Raw genomic sequence first — 21,878 nt, forward strand, 5'->3', positions numbered from 1 at the left:
CACATACATACATATATGTATATATGTACATATATGTACTGTATATATGTACATACATGTATGTATATATGTACATATATGTACTGTATTATACAGAATTATTATGCTTTTTCTATATATTTTTCGAGAAAAAAATTGTTTCCAAAAATATGTCACCTTAATCTCAAAATTCGAGGGAAAAAAGACAGAATTTTGACCAAAAAAGGCACAATTGAAATGAAATCTGACTTTAATGTCTTTAATCTCAGAGGTCAGGCTGTTTTTCAAATGTATTTTTCATTTGGCCCTAATCATAGTAGTATCATTGTCACTAATGTTAAAATACAGTGGTGTAAATAGTCAGGGGTACCCCGGCCCTTTTGACCTGGTGGGGACTTGAACCGGCGACAAGCCAAGTTCCCTTTCCCCTTGGCCACGGGCTGCCATTGGTAGTGAGACCTGCTTTACTAACTGTTCATGTTCTGTGCCCAATCCGCCATTTGATCATGTTTTTTCTGTTTTTTAATCCTTCAAAAATATTTATTTTTCAGTTCTGCCATAATTCATGGTTTCTTTATCTTTGCTGCTACCCAGTGGTGGAATCCTGACACTTCAAAGTCACCACATTGCACAACACATGTGTTACAGGTTTGAAAAATAGTAGTCTTTATTTTTCTAATGGTGGTATTTACAGGTGGCGTTGCCTGCTGTCTTGGTATATGTGATAATAACAAACATTGTAGAAAAAAAAGAGAGAGAGATACGAACACATAATCTCAAAGCAAAGCAACTCTAATCACAAACCAAATGAACGGCTGATATTGGGATATGGACGAGGTAAATATCCTGTATAATCAATGCAGTTGCTTTGAAACGATAATGTACAAAAAGGTTTTCAGCGTCACGCTTCAGCATCCAGTGAGTAAATGTGCACTCTTCTCCACAAACATGTGCCCAACCTAATGATTCAAATGAGTTACAAATATGGTTTCTAGCATTGCTGATAAAACAAACAAAAACAATCATTATTACACAACAGCATCAACTCTTGATTTAAAATAAAGAATAATAAAATAATACATTAGAGGGAACAACACAGTTACACCAAAAGCAAGTGAAATACAGAGAAAGACGCTGATGTTGTTTGCTTGACATCGGACACAAGTGTATGTGATATTCGTAGGTCACACTTGCATGTTGTTTGAATTTCGTAAATTGTTCAAATTTGGAGCAGTTCCTCAGTTTGCTGGCAGAAAACAGGATAAACGTGGTAGGCAGTACCTCAGGGAAATCCGTAAGATTCACTCATTTAACTGCAAAATTCAAAAAAGGAAAGAAACTGCCAGATGTTTTTCCAGAGAGATTTGAACCAAAGTCAAAAACAAGGAAACACCGGTGGCTCTGATGCAAACTGTAACTGCAGTCACCACAGCATTTTGGTTTGTGATACAGTAAGATATTCATAAATAACAACACAACACAAAAGAAAAGAAAAGAAACTTAGAATCTGACAAATAATATTCTCTTACATCGATATATATATAAACAACATAACAAAAGATCATAAATACAGGCAAACGGGTGCCCTCAACATTCAAAAAACATCTATAAAACTGTGATTTTACCACATGATTAAATTACATTGTCAGTTGATGTGAAAAACATCAAATCTCAATGAACTAGCGAACCTAACCTGGCGTCATCATGCACACGATCTCCTGTAGCTGACGATTTGCTAAAAACAACAAAACACAAAAGCTCGAAGAGTTAATAACATGGAGGAAAGTAGACAAAAAAATATACGATTTGCCTCTTTCTCCAAACTTATTTTCGTTTTAAAAAATGGACATAAGTTTTCAAATTCAATAATAAGAATTTTCTCCTTTTAGAAATGACATTTTGCTATTCTATACATGTGTAATAAATTACATACAGTCTCTTTTTATATACTTTATAAGGGCTGATCTCTAGTAATTCAATTCAATGTATTCAAGTGTAACTAAAACACATATACTTTCAGCTGAAGTACAAATACTGTCATATATACACAGATAATTTAATATGTGGAGGAAACTTTAAATACATCAATTTCTCCTAGGTGGAACTATTTTATAAAATACTTATCAGCAGTACTATTATCTTCTATGTGCTTTAAGATGAGTGATGTCATTTCTAGTTTTGTGGATAAAAAAAATAGGGGACACAAAAATCAACAATAAAAGTCTGAATCGCTAAAAATGAGGAGGGAGAATTAATGTTTGGACGCAGTGAAACAGAAACGACACAGCGAGGAGGAGGAGGCTGTAGGACGAACAGGATGGAGACTTTTATCCCTGATACTGCAAACTCCCCCACACATGAATGACGGCAGGCACTTGAATGACATGTCTGTGCAATGATAGTGGTGGATAGTCACTTGAGACTGATAGTCCTTTCAAATAAAGTCCCTTGGAAAACAAAAAAAGAAAAGAAGAAAAGTTGCTTCTTCCTCAGGATTCCATCTCGTCGCCGTCTAATATTGGTGGAACAAAGCTGAGAACCTCCTCGTAGGTTAATTCTGGGGAGAAGAAAAAAAAAACCACACATTTAGTGAGGAACACACTGAACAGAGTCTAAATAATCCGTGTATTATTCTTTCATTCGTTTTTCAAAATGGAACGAAAAATGAAAAAACAGATCACAAACGGTTAATTTGACCAGTTTGACCATCTAACGCAAGTTACGCGACTTCAAAGGTTATGTAACCTGGATATGACCTGTGTGTGGGGAGCTTAACGATAAAACTGTCTGTGGACTGCCGGCCACTGACTGATCAGAGAGTGTCGTCACTGGAAGAGTCATGAGTGCAACGTCCGACACAAGAGTCAAGCCAAACAATGCCGGTTAAATAAATGTAAAGAAATAAATAATGAATAAATAATGAAATAAATCTGTTCCCCACTCGTGCTTCTACATTGGCACAATATATTTAATTATTTACACAATACTGTTTTTTTTAAATCCACCAACTCACTCTGCCACTCCTCAATCTCCAGCTCGCGGGTTTCAAAGCTCTGGTCGTAGGGCTCCGCCTCGGGCTCGTCTTCTGGATCATGGTACTGGGAAAAGTACGTGTGAGCGAGAGCCTCGGACGCCGTGATCCGGTTGTCTGTGTCCAACACCAGCATTTTCTCCAGCAAGTCCACGGCTGTGTGAAAGAGGGGATGACAGAGAGAGAGACAATGAGACACAGAGCAGAAACACAACTCTTCATTTCGTCCATGTAACCAAGATAAAACACTTGTCTGCACAAAGATGGACGTCATTTTTAAATGAAAACTCAGTTGCTGGATGTCGCTTTATATAAAATGAACAGAGCCATCATTAATATTACCAGTAACACATGCCAAAATGGCTGCAGTGAAAAGGACCCACAGGTTTTTTTTGTTTTTTTTTTATTAAACTGTTGAATCATGCTGCTCACAGTCAAGCCTGGCTCAAAACATAACCTCCATGGTGGAGGTAATTATACCAAAGTCATTCTGATGCCACTAGAGGGAGCCAGTGAGCTGAGACAAATGAAAGCCAGAGTCTTTTGGTTGAGAAGGGAACTTACCAAGAGGGTTGGCACCAATAAACACGTGAGCGAAGTTCCTCTTCGGCATCTGAGGGAGTGAGTTTATGTAGTTCCTCGCCTGCAAGAGATAATTAACAAGACTGAGATTTAAAACGCCTTTTTCCCCCCCACACTCAACATTGATTGATTGATTCAATTTTCCCAAAGCAAAGAGCAATTTTCCTGTTCACCCTTCCATCACTTTAACACCCATTTCACACATTTTAACAAATACTCTGCTCTAGTTTTTCAGGATGGAGATGTGACACCAGTGCTGCAGAAGACACTAGGTGCACTGGCCAATCTTGCTGTGACGAGCATGGTGAGTCAGAGAGGAAACGGGGAATATAAGTGGTATGAGAGCGGAGGAGTCGTATGAAGAAAGGATATTTCAATACATACTATAGTGTGCAAAAGTAATAGGGTACCTCTGGCCTCTGCTGGCCTTTTGTGGTGCAAAATAATGATTTGATGTTTGAGAATTCTTTGATCTTTGTCATTGTGAATGTTGTATGTATGTTGTGATTGTATTCTAATAAACCGATTGAGAAATAATTAAATACATATATAAATGTGACTGATTAAATGATCATTACTTGACTCCTTTCTGGTTTCTTTTTCTAACATTTTCTGACATGTTATGTCACAGAAATAACTGACCGACTAACTGAATATGAAACAATTCAGTGAGTACAACAAAGACTACTCTACTGGTGGCTTTTACACAGTGCTGTACATATTCTGATGGTATTAAACAGGAACGCGTCTCACCTCGTGGCTGGGCATCCTGCTGATGAGTGAGGCTGGTGGTGTCCCCGTCAGACGCATGATCTGCTGAAGCTGGTTTATATCTGGTGGATTCAGAGTCAAGGAGCATGACAACACTGAGGATCAGCAGGTCAGAGAGGACGGGATATAAGTGTAGACCCTGTTCAGACCTGGTGTTTACAAGTAAATTATTGGGTTAGTCCAACTAAAAGCAGACATTTAAACCTGTTATGACCATCATGATTTTGGCTGCAGAATTATCAAAAAAAATGTTCATTGAGTGAGTGCTTCGGCTCCTTTTTCCAATATAACCCTCACTTTCATATCTGGCAGTTATTCAATCTACCGTATATGTGTGCAAAGCTCCATTTCTCTGCTTTCTGGTAGTTTTTGAATTTTCTAGATATCACAAACGGTCTAGGAGTTACGGTAACGCAAAGTATATATGCCAAATCCTGTCGGCAACGACGGGAAGATAACAGAAGGGTTAAACAATTTCAGAAAAGTCTGACTCATATATCCAGGTGATCCAGGTGGAGTTACAGCTGCATGTATACGTTGGTTAAAGTAAAACTAGCCTGGATTATGTTGTACAGTTCCTGTCCCTGGGCTTTGAGCCACATATGAAAGAAGAAGTGAGGAAAATGTGGTGAAATCCAAGCCAGCTCATTCTGAAGTGACGAGGAGACTAATTTCATGCTCTGCCAACCTAAATAATCAAATATTTTAAGTTCATTGACGGTAGAAAGACTTGGAATGGTGCTACGACGTGCTTACAGCAATCTGAAATGGGAGCATAGCGCCACCTAGCATAGCACAGGCAGACAGACTTCATTCAATGAATCCATTCATTCTTCATTCATTCATTGCATCTTTTGTTTTATTTAAGTTGAAAAAGGTCAGTTTTGACTTTAGACATTTCTTTTTCTTTGCATCTCTTTTCTTTTTAAATTGTATTTTCTTTTGATGATGAAGCACTTTGAGCTGAAATCCTTGTATGAAAGGTGCTATACATCTTAAGTTTATTATTATTATTGTTATAGTAGTTTTCATGGACGGATTGGGAAACGCACAGAGAGAAAAGTACGTCACAGATCGTCACTGGTGAGGTAATAAACGTGTTATCATGGCTCAAGCGTGCGTGTGCGTGTGTCCACCAATGTCTGTGGCAAACACTCACTGACTCTCGCTCAAAACACAAACGACTGTTTAGGGTAAATTTCAGACAGGAAACTGGAGACACAGCTTGTGGTGACACACACACACACATACGTGTTTGTATGTGTGTGTGTCCTGATTACACTGTGCTTCCTGCATATTATCATATTATAAAACATGTGAATTCTCTGCAGGAAGGTGAACTGCATCGTGGAGAAACAGTGGGCAACGCTGAATCACTGTCCACAGGGGGACACTATAACACTCACACACACATTCAACACTAAACGCCTCTGAGTCAGCTTGAAGATAGAGTGTGTATGTGTAAAGCCATGTTCACACTAAAATTAGCAAGTATTAAGACATAAAAAGTAAAAAAAAAAAAAAACACTATTCCCAGTGCCAGTGGTTGTTGTGCCCTGTAGTGTTTTTTAACCTGTGCGTCACTCAGAGGAAGAAAACCACAACACAATATTTTTTAAATCTGTTGCTTTGGACCCTGATTCAAACTCAGTGACGAGTGAATAATCTCAAGGCGCCAGTAAATTAATGAATATGAGATAAAAATCCACAACCGCTCATTTCCAGCGGTCAATGATCAGAAAATGAATCTGTGTCTTTGTGTTCAGCCAGAATGTGTGTGTGAGTTTCTCCAGGAGTCATCCAGGTCACGGTAGTCTTTGAGTGCTAAAAGCAAAGGCACCTGGATCTCTGTTTTATGCACTTTAGCCACACTTAAAGACTGTGCCAGTTATGTCAGAAATGATGCAGGGCTATGAACCACGGCCAAAAATGAAGCACAAAAAGAAGAAATGAGTGTGTTCATCAATGCCGAACACCATAAAAACCCTCATGCACTGCAGAGTCCTTTTATCTGTGAGTGAATGTCAACTGAACACGTTTGCCACTGATCAGAGGCATGTTTCAACTTGTCTTTAGGGCTGCAACTAATAATTGTTTGATTGATCATAACTGGTGTCAACTGTTTTCTCAAGTAATTGATCCGTTGTTTGGTCCATAAAATATGATCTAAATCTATATTTTTGTTTTGCAAATGCAAAAACAAGCCGTATTAAATGATAACTTTCTGTGCAAGAAAATTTATTCTTCTGACAACGATAAAAAAAAAACCATTTCATTAGAGGATTTGACCTATAAGCTGCATGATAACGATATTGTTTTTTTGAAAGATATGAGAGCTTTTTATATCTTACATTGGACTGGATATTGTAACTATATCTACTAGAGGATTTACATAAATTGGAACGGGTCATATATCCACAGTATATACTTCTTCTCTACTTCAGTGTCAGTATATAACTCTTGAGTTAGTGAGTGTGAGTGAGTGAGTGTAACAAAGCAACAACATGTGCAACGACCTGTCAACAATCCACACACAACACCTGTCAATCTAACGACCAAAACAAAGCACAATGCCATACACGGACATACGTCTACTACATCTTCAGGATCTTCACAACACCTACAGGTTGAGCACAAAAAAACAAAACAAAAAGCCATTTTCTATCTGCATGGCAGTGACAGTGACGGAAGGATACGGTCTGTACCGGGAAAGAGTGTCCGTCCAGTGAGGAGTTCCGCCATGATGCAGCCCACTGACCAGATATCCACTGTTTACAAACAAACAAAAACACACACATTTCTTTTTTAAACACCTAAAGAAAACATCCTAAAGAGACAACTGGAGAAAACCCCTTTTGAAATAGTCAATTGTCACAGAATCTCTGCATTTGCGTAACACAATTCATTTTAAATGAATTCTACGGTTCCAGACTACCTGTTTTTGGGTTTTTTGCAAGGAAGCAAATGTCTGGTTTAAATGCTTCAGCTGCTGCTGCCGCGCTCGACAGGAAATTGAAAACCTGCCCCAGTTCCTCTAAAATCACTCTCATTATTTCTTGTGTAATAAATGTTTAAGAATTGACGCAAAAGAAGGGAGAAGAAAAATACTGCTGAAATGGTTTCTTTTTTTAATATACTGTACTTTTTTCATGTTTAATCTGTTGGAGCTCTTTCGTCAAATCACACCTCCCTGTACACACATGTCAAAACCATGTGTGTGTGTGTGTGTGTACCTGTCATGTTGTAGTGCATCCAGTTGAGCATGATCTCCGGGGCCCGGTACCACCGTGTCGCTACGTAGCCCGTCATTTCGTCATCTGTGTGCCGGGCCAGACCAAAGTCCAGGATCTGACAGAGGGGGGAAAACAAAACATGGAGCCAAGCGAGTAAATAAACACCCTCCACTCAACGATGAGCTGAACCGCATGAAGAAAAAGGTGCTCGTAAAGTCGTGTGCTCCTCACCTTGAGCTCACAGTCTTCATTCACAGCCAGATTGCTCGGCTTCAGGTCCTGCGGAGAAGAACGGTCAGACAGTGAGGGAAGTCCTGGTTAGTACAGAAATGAATGTGGCTAATACATTTAATCTTTAAAACTCGAGCACATGCAACAGGATTGTTACTCACTCTGTGGATGATACCTGCTGAATGGATGTACTGGAAGAGAGGAAAGAGGATAACAACAACTTAACTCTAAATTACAATTCTCAATTTTAACATTATCTTTATAAAAATGAGGGCGGCAACTATCGCTTACTTTTCTTATGATCGATTAATCTGTACTTTATATTCTGGATGAATCGGGCATTTGTGCCTTGTTTTGTCCACAAACTAAAATTATTCAGTTTTAATACATTTCTTTGTTATATGGAGCAAAGCAACCAGAAACTATGTTTCAGCCCCAATGAAAATAACTGCTGAGTGAATTTGAAAGCATGTAACCAGGTTACACACTCTGGAAAATTCAATCCAATCCAAAAAATCCCATAATATTTCACCTGCTTCACTACAGAATATTTGTGACATAGTTGGAGAATTATGTCTTTGAAATGACAAGAAGCTGCTTTACACTACAGTTTTGCCATTCACATATATTCACTCACACTTTAGACATAAATGGAGTATCAGCCAGGAATCTAACCCACAACTCACTTTACCACTAAAATGTCTCTATCAGAATGATATCAGTATCGGTGGATAGATAGATATCTGTAACGTGTAGTCTGAGCACAGATTAGAAAGTGTGTAACACAGATTAAGGTGGCGAGTGAACTTAACTGACCTTTAAGCCTCTGAGAATCTGGTAGATGAGGAACTGGACGTGGTCGTCGGTCAGCTTCTGACACTTGACGATGTTGTTGAGGTCGGCCCCCATGAGGTGAGTCACCAAATACCTGCACATGACACACACACACACACACACACAGCCAGTCAGACTCGGTCTCCAGATAATGTTGTATATTTCACTGTCACTGTTATAATAAGTGTATTCTGAGTCGTCTATGCTACAAAACTGTCGAACTTGTGCCTGTACTTAAACGCCCAGTGTGGCAGAAACAGTGACATCTAATGATGGGACTGCAGATTGCAACACACAATTGTTTCTGTTTCGCGGAACTTACTTTTAAAGGTGACATCGAATGCTCGTATCGCACATATATGTCAGTTATGGAGGTCTACTTACATATATTAACTTGTTTTCAAACCTCCTAGTCGCTGCAAACGAGCCGATCAAAATAGCCGTGCTGTTTCAGAGCAAAACCACACCCCCAGAACGTGGACTGTGTTGTGATTGGCCAGCCAACGAGAGCTTTCCCACTGTCCTGTGATTGGCCAGGTACCTGGAAGTGACGTAATTAGCATGTCAGCTCTCAGATACACAGCTCCCCCTCTGGCACGGTGGATGCTCTGCATCTCAGCAGCTACAACGAGAGTAGTTCTTCTTCTTCTGCGGTTGAATGTACGCAACCGGATGTGCCCGGACTAGTGCCCGCACCAGGAGGCGCTACGGTGGTGAGAGGAGTGGTGAGGTTTACTGATGACATCATCAGCAAACGGAAGTGCCGAGCCGCTTCGCAGAGCCAAGGAAAACAATAAAACCCCATTTTCTCAGCAGTGGCTGAACTGTTTATTCTGAAACTTTAGGGTTTCATAAACAAGGTAATGACACAGATACACACACAAACACAGTTAATTGGAGCTTCTGGTCTATGTCGCCTTTAAGATCACTTGAATTAGTTATTTAGAATTTTTTTTTTTTTTTTAAAAAAGGGGTTTATGTATCAAGATATGACAAGTTTATAGTTTGGCAGGGTCCTCAGACATCTCTGTCATTAGCTAATCAATCAGACATAACCAGTGAAAACATTTAAAGTGACACCGGATTACGTTGTGTTTGTTTCCCCAAACCTTGTTATGTTTAATAAATAAAATACAGATTGTGAAGCAATTTTTCCCCCCCTTGTCCTGATAATTCATTTGTTTCTTCACATCGTGCTTGGTATTTTCACAACGTGTCCGATGTGCAAAGATCTTTATCTTGAAGTGGCTATACACTTATACAAAACATACTTAAATAGTATAGTAGTAAATTAAATTTCTGCCAATAAGCCGTCTGTGGATCTATTAAAAGGTTATCCAACGTTTCCAAAAAATGCGCAACACACCGAGAAACCCACAACATACAGAGTATTGAGACTGACTCTGTACACGTGCACGCACGTACACTCCGTCCCCGGAGACAGCCAGATGGTTGTTACCATGGAGACTAGCTGTGATGTGCACGGCGCACATGTTCACTCCACACTCACCTTGGTACCACAACAACAACCTGCCACATTCTGGACTCGTCTGGCTCTAAAGAAGAGCGTCGGGACGACAAAGCGTTTGTCACTGTAATTTCACTCCTTTGTGAATGTGATATGAAGGCTTTCATGGTGTCAGTGTGGGAGAGGCCGACACAGAAGAGAGGCAGAAAAATACGTTTAAAAAGAAGTGAGTGACAAAGAGTCTAAAGAGAGAAAAAAACTCACACATCATTGAACTCCTCTAAGCTTGTCGCTGGAGTGAAGACGTCTAATAGTCCAATCACCTGCAGGCAGAGAAGAGAGAAAACAGTAAGAAACATAATACATGGAAATATGCCACAGGTTCAAAACAAACAAAATACTGATGTGTTTTGAGTAACTGTCAACCTATGAGTCCAATGCAGCCTCTTTTTTTTTTTTTTTACAAAATGACACCGACTATGACTATTTTGCATGTTTCCTTTTCTTTCCTCACTAAGGCTGCAGCTTGCTATTAGTTTTATAATCGATTCATTTGTCAACAATTTTCTCGATTATTCTGGTACTAACTGTTGTTAGTACCAGAAATGTTAATGTTCTCTAATGTCTTGTGTGGACCACAAGGCTAAATTTTGCACTTTCAATTATTTCTTTGCCATATGGAGCAAAGAAACCAGACAGAGAAATCAGAGAGCTTGTTTGAATTATTAAAAAAATACACTAAAACTGATTCAGCTATTGCCAAAATAGTTGATGATTAATTCAGTGATTGAGCCCTAAACCTAAACTGAGGCAGCATGGCTCACATGATCAATTACATGCATACTTCTCTCCTTACAGATGTTTTTTTAACAAAACATTTCTTGGATAGGTTTGATTTTTGGATAATTTCCGAGTTAACGCTTTTCTTTCGCATATATCCAATCCAGTGATTTTGACTGATATTGAACATCAACTTAAAGAACGTTGCTAACTTGAAACACTTGCACCAATGACGTTAATAAGGTCCAGTCTGTGTAAGAAGTAATGACATCTAATGGTGAGACTGCAGATTGCAACAAACAGGATTCCCTAGTGCATACGGTGGCCTTTGTGTACCAAAAAAGGCAATTTAAACACGCTTTCGCAATTCTATTCACTCATTTTTCATGAGTTCGTAATGCCGACAGAGCCATTCTTCAAAAAGGTAGGGACGCGCGAAATTGTCTCTTCTGTCGTAAAAATTGACATCATATTTTTTAAACTCATGTCGCCGCAGATGTGGATATACATTTTTCCCATTGAGTAAAATAAATAAAATAAAAGGGTCAAAGAGGAAGCTCTTTTTTAAACCAAATATAGTTTGATTTAACATACTTTTACGTTTAATGTAAAACACAGCTTGCTTCCTTTGCGATACCACAATCACCACAGTTGTGTGTTGACGACGTCTTGAAGCCTGTGACACTTTCACCATGTTTACATTTCTTGAAAAGAACTTGATGTTATTCTGTTTCCTCCATATCGCAAGCAACGGGCATTTGTGTCCCTGTTACACAGTTACAGTGTCAAGGTCTCAGAAAAGGCATTTAATGACGTGCACTGTATTATTATTATTACCCCTGCACCATGTTTAAGTTACCGAGTGGCTCAATCACACAGATTGTCGGTGTCTGATTAAAAAAATAATCAACCACAGCAGATATGATTTCAGACGAAGCAGCAGACACGTGATAAAGTCGGAACATGACAGGCCCCACAAAGTGACTTACTTCAAATAAGGCTGCAACTTATGGTTATTTTCATAACTGATTCATCTGGAGTACATGTTTGGTCAGTAAAAATGTAAAAATGTTGACAAATATTGATCAGTGTTAACCAGATGTTCTCAAATGTCTTGTTTTAATGACTTCTTTGTTCTATGGAGCAAAGAAACCCCACAAGAAATTCCCCCAGCAGAGAAAGCTTGCGTGCCACTGGTGCTACATGTGCCACATTTTGAGAAGCATGTGTTTAAAAGTTATCATATTTAAGTTTTTCATGTGTTCAGATTCATCCTGGACACTAAAACTACAGTGAGAAGTGTCACTTTTATGTAATCGTGCTGGTAGAACGTCAATATTTCATTGTCAACGAAGTCTTTTCTCCCCCTTTTTTTTGGGCTTTTTTTGAATTATGCATGTCGTGCGTGAAAAATAGGCACAACGGCAAAACTCGCTCAAAAGTAGAGTCTGAACTCTAATCTGTTCATGTGGGCGAAGACATTAAAAACATGATGGGACGCTGCAGTGACAGGCCCTAGGCTACTATGTTCGGTGTTGTCACACAATGCAAATTTTCTTTATTTCTTATTCTCACACAGCTCTAGTTTCTGATATCATTTTAAGTCCTAAAATGATATCAGAAATGTTTTGCAGCTGCAACGAGCAGAGATTATATTCACTGCTATGACTCAACTGCGAGGTAGGTGCCACAGGAAATCCAAATATAATGTGGTAATGAATAGGATGTGACAGGTTTGCAGTGTTCCAGTTTGAACAAACCAAACAAAAAGAGGTGATAAAGAAGAGTCTGCAGTTCTGGTTCTGAATCACACATTCCTGCACAAACATAGGGATGAGACCTGAGCACCAGCTCTGCCCCCCACCCTCTGGAGAGCGAGACAGATAGAGAGACCTGAGGTGCTTTCACTACTGTAAAACACAGGAGCAGCCGGCCCACACAAGGCACAAACCCACAGCTGATTGGTGGAGTGCAGCCACAACAAAGCAGCCGATTGGTCCAATCAGGCTTTCCAAAAGAACCCGGACCTGGGGAGTCTCCTGGCAACAGTGTGAGCAGACTCTCTCTCTCTCTCTCTCTCTCTCTGTCTATGTAAAGCTTAGGTAGAGACTAAGACACTTTGATGATTTAAGAAAAAACAACAAAAAAAAACTGTCTTATGCAATTTTTCATGCAATAAGGTAACAGATATTGACATTTGAAGCTGCAAATGGGAAAAAAAATCAAGCTTAATGAACCAAAACAACACATACAGTTATAGTGTACCTGTGTATAAATTAACCTGCCACTTTATTCGGTACACCTGTGCATCTGCTCGTTAAACACAAATATCTCATCAGCCAATCACGTGGCAGCAACTCGGAGCATTTAAGTATGAAGACGAGCTGGTGAACTTCAAACAGAGTTATGTGACTTGAGTTGAGTATTTCAGAACCTGCTGATCTTCAGGGATTTTCATGCACTAAAAATGCAACTAAAAATAAATGGATTTTTTTAAGGATCGAGAGGGATTTGTTGTGAAGTAAAATGTGAAAAATAAAATAGCGTCTTGATTTTTCAGTTGCTAGAAGCTGCAGCTCGAGTGTTCCTTACGTTTTGGGTTGTGTGACCCATTTGAAGATGTTAAGAGCAAATTTTTTGCATCACAATATCTGAGAGTAACGTTATATATCTTGTCAAGTTGTGTAGTTACATGAGCCAAACGCTCCACTGTGAAGTCATCAAACTAGGTCTTAGGTTACCTCACCCCACTGAGTGGGAGTGAAGTATTGTTTTTGGTGGCTCTGTCCGTGTGTGTGTGCACGCGCTTCCGCACTTGCTTGCAATATGAGCAAGAGAGGCCGACAGAGGCTTGTTAGAATTTAGAATAACTTTTTAGAATTTTGACCCTGAGGGGATTTGAACATGCAGCCTTCTTATCTGGTGTCAGACGCTCTACCGTTGCGCCACAGTCTGTTACACGAGGCTTGTTGTGAATGGGGCAACATCTGCCATCTCTGATTGCCTTGTTGTTGTTGTTGTTGTTGTTGTTGTTTTGACTGAGAGACTCCCCAGTGGCAGAAGTTGTATACTGTGTGTTAACATTCAATGTCAAGTCCACGTATTTCTGACTGCTTATATTTACTGAAATGCATTAATAATAAACATGACAGAATTGCTTTCTATTTAATGCTAAATTTTGCTTAAAAAAATGCATGAATATAGATAAATACATAAATGTCTGAAACAAGTTATCCTTGCATTAGAAGTATAATATTTGTGATATATTGATATTTTAATGGCATCTGATGTGGTCATGCTCCATTTTGTTTCAATTAGATATTTTAAGTCATGTACTCGAAAATCTGCAAATAACAATTACTTTCATAACTCAATCAATCAAATACTTGTTTGGTAGATAAAATGTCAAAAAATGTTGAAAATATGTTAATCGTGTGGACCAAAATGATTCCTCTAAAAAAATAAATTATGTCTAATTTTCTATACATTTTTGTCCAATAAACTAGAAAATATTCATATTTAAGGAGGTTTCAATGACTCTAAATCCACAAAACCCTCAGCTGACCATTCATTTAGTAATCGCACGTTTGTTCCAGACTCAGAGTAACTGCCATGATTCCTCGGACCAAGTAAAAGTGACTGAACTGAATTGGTAAACAAATCATTTCCATGTTGAGATGTTTGGTAAATTTAAATCAAACTTAATTCTATGCATGTCATTTAAAACTTATACACAAAGAAATTTTGTGGGGAGCCAAAAAACATCTCCCACAACATCATCTGTGGGCCCCGACCCAGTCTTTGAGAATGTCACTGTATAATTTCCACAGTGTTCATATTGATGTCTTTAAGGTAAGTCGAGGTGATGTTATTACAGTCTTTATGGGAGATTAAATTATCTTTCTAGAGATGGACTTTCACTTCACTGGTAAATCAGATGTTGATCTATAATTGCTGCTGCTGGGATTTCCCCCGCATGTGTGTGTGAATTCTTCAAGCTGCAGTTTCTTATTTCTTCTGTGCCATTTGACGTTGCTTCTTCACTGTTTCATGATACTAGAGAAAAGAGCGGTCCATGCCGTGACTCATCAGTGAGCTCGCTCTATATGAACAAGAACGTTTACCTATACTATTACAGTAGCTTACAGCAAACTACCGAGTCAACCTAACAATGCAAATCTCCACTTTCTGTGCCTCTACAAAGACTCTTCTAGTCTTACTCACTCAGTAATGCACACCATACAACAGCTGTCTCCCACACAGCAACACAGAGAGCCTGTACTTCACCTGTACTTCAGACTGAGAACAGATGTTACATAACGCACAATAAAACCTCTTTATTTCATCAAAATGCAGCAACACTGTAGAGCAGTGTTTCCCAAACTTTTTGAAGATGGGAAAATATCGTGACCCAAATGAGCCAATCAGTAGTTTAAAATGTCATTTCATGCATGTTCTGCATGCATTTGTTTTGGGACACAAAAAAAATCTCCCACGACCCAGTGAATTGTTGAATTATTGATAGACATTAAAAGGCATTTAAATGAAAAATTAACGATGAAAAAAATCCTAATTTTGACCAATTTCTTACATTTTCTATAAATGCATATCATTTCCAAATACCACTTGTCATTAACTAGTAAAAATCTGTATCCATATCGGCCCTTAAAAACCCTCCAATATCGGTCGACCCCTAGTGAAACAAGGCCACTCATCACAGTTTATGTGGCTTTAAATGTATTCAAAACTAATTTAATTACCTTCTCCATCTTCTTTCTAATGGTTGGTTTGACTTTATGTTTTTTTTCCAGGAACTCAAAACCAACTAAACTTACAAAATACAAGTTCTAGTTTCAGTTTCCAGTTCATTGTAGTTCCCCATCAGCAGTTATGTGACATGGGTGATCACACACAACACACACGCATACACGCATACACGCGTACACGCACACACACACACACACACACACACACACACACACACACACACAGTCACATTCCTGAGAGCAGAGTGAAATAAGCACATGCTGCAAGGCAACAGGGACATGGGCAGTATGATATAAGTGACTGGGAGTCAGTGTTCTCCGTGCAAACCTCATGTGTGAGTTCAAATACAGTACAGCGTGTTTGCACAGGGCAGCAGCCTCGCTCGGGGCTGGAGGCCAACAGCCAGCAGGTGGAGGTACAGGTGTGTGTGTGTGTGTGTGTGTTTGAACACTGCAGGGGACTCACATTCTCATGCTTCATGTGTTTGAGCAGCCGCAGCTCTCTGTAGGTTCTCTTCGCGTGGATGATGGACTGAAAGGGTCGAGACAACTTCTTCACCGCCACCTTCAGGCATGACTTCACGTCATATGCTGAACTGGAAAACAAAACAAAACAAAACAAAATTGTCACATCCTTACTCTTGACTTAAAGGTACAGTGTGTAAAATGTAGTAAAAGTCCTTGGTGCAGGTGAATATTCTTCACCTCAGCCTTCCCTTCCAAGTGTATTGTAGAAAGGATGTTTACTTTGTTTACTGTGGGCTATCGTAAAAAACCTGGCGGTTGAAAATGGCGGCCTTAAACAAACACTATACATTTTATTAGTAGTGGGGAAAAAATATCAGTTCTTAGATGCATCTCGAGTCAAGTGTCCAAATTACGATTATTAAATGTTAAATAGTGTAAAATAAGAACTCCGTCACATGGAGACTTCATGAGGAGCACATAACAAAGAAGCATGGAGCCGCTATTTCACTGACACGGCGATCCTGACACTCAACAATGAAACCAAAACAGAAGCACTCACTCACAGCCATAGAATCAAAATAAATCCAGGCCGCCTGATTATCTTGATCCTCATAAGAGGATTAAGAAGTCATTTTCTTTTTCTCAAGCTTAAGAAAATAAAATAAACATTAATTGTTCCTTTCATAACTCATTTTAATCTCCTGCACCGATTGTCTTCTGACTTATTGCACTGCATATCTGTCATTTGATTGTTGATTTTATTTAATTTTTGTTTGTCTTTCCCTGTAGCCTTGATCTGTATTCGTGTTTTAGGATCTCTATTTGGACGCATTCTTCCGTTTAACAGATTTAACTTTATTTTTACCTTTAATCTTTTATTGTGCAACTTTGTTGCAAGTCACAAAACACAAAGAAAACTTTAAAATGAAAATGCTTGATACCATTTTCATTGGTATCAATTGACAGATCTAAACAATAAAATCAATGACAAGACAATATCTTAGTTGTCTGACGTAGTGCAGAGGAGTGACTTTTGTTTTCAAAGTGAAGCACTCAGACAATGAATCACACAAATTGTGGTGATACTCAACTAGAATTTAAGTACAATGGGAGAAGTTGTATATGCTGGTAAGTAAACCAGTTTAATGGCTTAAAACCAAACCAAATAACTCAAGAAAAATATTGTTTATACATCTAAAGAAAATCCAGATTTGTTATTATGTTAAACATTTTTCAGTGCTTCTTCTGGTGACCCGTCATCATATTTTCATTGCCGATCAAATTAATTTGATAAGACATCTGAGATTTTCAAAGAAACAAAACGCACCGTTATCCTGTTAAATAAGAGCAGTGCATATACTGTTGCAAATGAGTTCCTCATCTGATGCCAATTCTCTTTAGAATCTGAGTATCAATTTTTGACAACCCTCTATTTAACTGATAAGAAGGTACTTTAGCGGAAACGGGTCGTAAAACAAAGCAAATAATTACATTACACCAAGCTCTTGGTTTCACTTTCCTGCACTTAGAGCTGTGCGTTAAAGCATTATGAGGAACATGACTGAATGTGTTGTTCACAACAGCAGACTAAGACAACTGTTTACTGGATAAAGTTGGTCATTGAACATTTGCTCAGACAAAGCAGCGTTTATACAGCACTGGGCCTTTTCTTCTACATGTTAAGGTTGTTTACATGTTCCAGACTGTTGGATGTCTCAATGTAACCCAACCTCGACTGTCAACTGGTTCAGCACATGATGTTCAGGTCCACAGGACATCGAGGGACGGAAAATCAGTTATTACAGCTCCATTCAAAGTTCAAGACCCCGATGACAACTGCATGTCTGTCTGTTTAGAGTCATACTTTCCATGTCCACATGAGCATGGACGTCCACCAAGGCTGTCACTTTTTTCCAAAAATCAAGTTTTAATCAATTTAGAACGACCAGTAATTAGGGGAGAGTGATACAGGCAAAGTATTAGCTAATATCCTTTAAAGGCCACATAGAATGCTTGTATCACACATATATGTTAGTTATGGAGGTCTACTTACATATATTAACTTGTTTTCATGTTAATCGCTGCAAACGAGCCGATCAAAATATCTCCTCACTGACGCTCTCGTCAGCCGCGCTGTTTCAGACCAAAACCACACCCCTAGAATGTGGACTGTGTTGTGATTGGCCAGCCAACGAGAGCTTTCCCACTGTCCTGTGATTGGCCAGGTACCTGGAAGTGACGTAATTAGTAGGCCAGCTCTCAGATACACAGCTCCCCCTCTGGCACGGTGGATGCTCTGCATCTCAGCAGCTACAACGAGAGTAGTTCTTCTTCTTCTGCAGTTGAATGTATGCAACCGGATGTGCCCGGACTAGTGCCCGCACCAGGAGACGCTACGGTGATGAGAGGAGTGGTGAGGATTTCTGATGACGACATCAAATTAAGGAAGTGCCGATCCGCTTCGCAGAGCCCAGGAAAACAATACAACACTATTTTCTCAGTAGTGACTGAACTGTTTGTTCTGAAACTTTAGGGTTTCATAAACGAGGTAATGACGCAGATACAAACACACAAACGCAGCGTTAATTGGAGCTTCTGGTCTATGTGGCCTTTAAAAAAAAGTAAGAGATTTTAATGGTTTATGTCATGAAACAACCTTAGCATTCAAGTAAAAAGTCAAAGACTTTCACCGTGATTCGTTTGAGGGTTTTTTTCATTAGTAAGACAAGTTTTCTGATTTTTCAGCTTCTTAAATGTGAATATTTTCTGGTTTCTTTGCTCCAGAAATCATTAAAACTGAATCATTTTGGGTTGTAGACATAAGAAGACATTTGAGAACATCATCATATCCAACATTAACTGTCATTTTCTAGAGCTGACAAGTTATCGAGAGAATAATCGTTAGTTGCAGCCCTAATTGTGATATTCTCTTCCGATGATACATCTTGCTCACCTCCATTAGTCTGAGGGCCAGAGCAGGGGAGATGCTGAGATGCAAGGGGGCATTCCAAGGCTCCCCAAGGGATAAATAATTATTTCTTCTAATATTTTGCAGTAGCAGTGAGGCAACGTGCAAACCACTACTAAGCACTGTGCCGCCGTGCCGCGAACAAACCCTGACAACTGGAGGAAGCTCTGATAGATTTGAACTGAAATAACGCCACATCGGTTTGTCACAGATGGTCAAGGCAAATGCCACAAACTTAATTCATCTGATATTATTTGCCAGAAACAACAACAACCTGATCGGGATCAAGTGTGGCTTGAATGCTTCCTCTGGTTTCACGCATTACTGGATTCACTTCATTATGATGGTGTAACAGCAAGTGTCACTCCCTTTAAAAAGTGAGAGAGAGTGTTTTGGAAGAAGAAAAAACAAGAAGCACACAACAAGAACAGGCGTGGCAAAAAAAACAAAAACAGAAAGAGCAACATGAGCGTGAAACCAGCTCCTGCTGTACTCGCTGCACAATAATGCCTCATATGAACAGTGTCACAAAAGACAGCAGGGGGGGAGAGAGACAGGGAGATAGAGAGGGAGAGAGAGAGAGAGAGAGAAAGAGAGAGTGTGAGAGAGAGGGCCTTGCCTCACTGAGATTGCTGCATTTCCTGTACTGTGAGAGAACACAAGCCACTTACAATAAACCACATTCCTTCCAGGTCAATCACTGAAGTTGCAAAATGTTGATTGTGCAAAGTTTAGTACAGATATATCATTTCCCCTCACTGTGTGTGGGGGCTGTACACTTAAAATAAAGGGGTTTTCTTTCTCTTTTCACAAAACTGCGTCTTGCAACACACACTGAAACTGGGCGACTGAAGATCCCTAAACCCTGACCACAATGACTTGAGCTCAAGGCAATGTCACTATTCCTTGTTTCAGGAGGAGAGGACAATCATTTCCTCTAAATCCATCTCACAAACTGACACGCGTTTACCTTTTCTATGCAGGTGACTGTGCGCTTCTTTACATAGTTAGCATAATTTCCCCAGTTGTCGCCTGGAGAGAGAAGCCTTGTTCATGACCATGTTGTGGTCCCGAGAGGCATGCGTCTACAATCAAGATAAGCAGCGATCACTTCTATAGAACGTTGGCGATAATCTCCCACGCCCAATGTTCTCTTGTGTTCCCGACTTGCAGAGCAACTTTTCCACGTGTCATTCGTGAGGGTAAGCCCTGCCTTAGAGAACACAGAGTTCACCAAAGGCTGACAAACAAAACAAAGACACATGCACGCCGTCTTTTTTTAAACGGCTGCTAAGCTGCAGGACAAACAGAGCGGCGCTAAGCATACACCACCCAACAAAAAAAAAGTCTGTAATAAATGGAAGTGCAATAACAAACAGCCATAAAGATGTGGGCAGTAAAAAAACAGGGCTGGGGAAGCCGTGATCATCAGGCATGTGGGACGAACAGAGCGAGCGTGCATGCAAATGTATACAGTATGTGACTTGTTGAGACATGTGTGCAGACGGTCTTCTCCGTGTCCTACTTGCAATTAATTAACTTATGTTCACAAATTAAACAAACCAGATTCAGCAGAGTGGAAGAGGCAAGACGAAAGAGTAAAACCTATGATGAGTTGCAGGCCGAGCCACAGAAACAGTGATGTGCTTTGTGTTGTCCTCCTGACTGGCACTGTATAATCTTGGCAAACACAAAGTACAGCCCTTGCGGTTTCATTTTAAGAAAGTGTGATTTGCAAAGAAATGAGTCAATAAGCTATTTTGATGTGTCACCTGGAAACCCATCAGAAACTCTGGAGAGCACTTTTCCTCCATACAATGAGCTTCACTTTTCTTTGCTTTCATAAAACCAGCATTACACGGCATTTTTAAATCGATTATTAATAAAAATGAAACAGATCACTGTTACTATTACTCCCATTACTAGGGATGGGAATCACAGGATACGTCACGATGCAATATGCCATACACCCTCCACGATAACAATGAAATCAAAAAACCTACAACGATTCTGTGAAAATCAATATAGTGCAAGACAATCATCTTCATCGATATCTGTCCAATTGAAGAAAACAAAGCGTCCGTGAAAAGTAAAAAGTGCAGGATTTTGCTATTTATTCCCCACATAGAGAACAAAGTGCATAAAGTCTATGTATGCATATGTGCTGCTGCTTGTATAAATGACACTCTAGTTCTAATAACATGTCATAACTGATTCAGAACTGTCTTGTCTAAACTTATAACTTGATCCAGTTGTATTTCTGCTCCAGGTCTCGCTCTTCTGTCTTGTCTTGAAGATTACAGTAAATACAGGTATCTATTTGATTTGTGTGCTTCACATTTCTGGGGGCTGTGTGTTTCCAAGAACAAAAAAGGCCTCAATCTTCAGTTCAGGCACACAGTGACTTGTTCATAAGGTAAATGAGGTTTAATAATCTCTGTGCAAATGGCAGCAGCCTGTTCTTATAAAATGATCACTCGAACAATCATTGTGACCTTAGTGCTAGCAAGATAACCCGAGCGGAGGCAATAATAACGTCAGCACCTTCGCACAGCACTTGTCATAAATGTATTACAGGGCATATAAAAACACACACATTTGCCCAATCTGCTCCGCTAACAGAGCTACTAATTAAAGCAAACTCCATCTTCCAGTTTAACGAGATCCTGGCAGTTCTGCTCACGGCCCAGAGAACGCAATCTGATAATGCCAGGGTATAATTGTGATTGAATGACGACATGTAAAAAAGGTAAAAGTTAGGCTAGTT

General features: G+C 39.4%; 1 protein-coding gene across 1 annotated transcript in view; it reads right to left on the reverse strand.

The window, feature by feature from the left end:
• Positions 1-621: 621 nt before the first annotated feature.
• Positions 622-21,878, reverse strand: part of mapk14b (mitogen-activated protein kinase 14b) — a 28,038-nt gene continuing 6,781 nt past the window's right edge. Inside the window, exons 2-12 of the mRNA XM_044023031.1 lie at positions 16,142-16,271; positions 10,394-10,452; positions 8,644-8,755; positions 7,989-8,018; positions 7,828-7,875; positions 7,597-7,711; positions 7,060-7,131; positions 4,346-4,425; positions 3,575-3,653; positions 2,993-3,166; positions 622-2,536 (exon numbers count right to left, since the gene is read on the reverse strand). Of these exons, the coding sequence (XP_043878966.1) occupies positions 2,469-2,536; positions 2,993-3,166; positions 3,575-3,653; positions 4,346-4,425; positions 7,060-7,131; positions 7,597-7,711; positions 7,828-7,875; positions 7,989-8,018; positions 8,644-8,755; positions 10,394-10,452; positions 16,142-16,271 (967 nt within the window). The 3' untranslated portion in view covers positions 622-2,468. The remainder of the gene's footprint in view (positions 2,537-2,992; positions 3,167-3,574; positions 3,654-4,345; positions 4,426-7,059; positions 7,132-7,596; positions 7,712-7,827; positions 7,876-7,988; positions 8,019-8,643; positions 8,756-10,393; positions 10,453-16,141; positions 16,272-21,878) is intronic.

Source organism: Solea senegalensis, linkage group LG4 (assembly GCF_019176455.1).
Source record: "Solea senegalensis isolate Sse05_10M linkage group LG4, IFAPA_SoseM_1, whole genome shotgun sequence".
Classification (NCBI taxonomy): domain Eukaryota; kingdom Metazoa; phylum Chordata; class Actinopteri; order Pleuronectiformes; family Soleidae; genus Solea; species Solea senegalensis.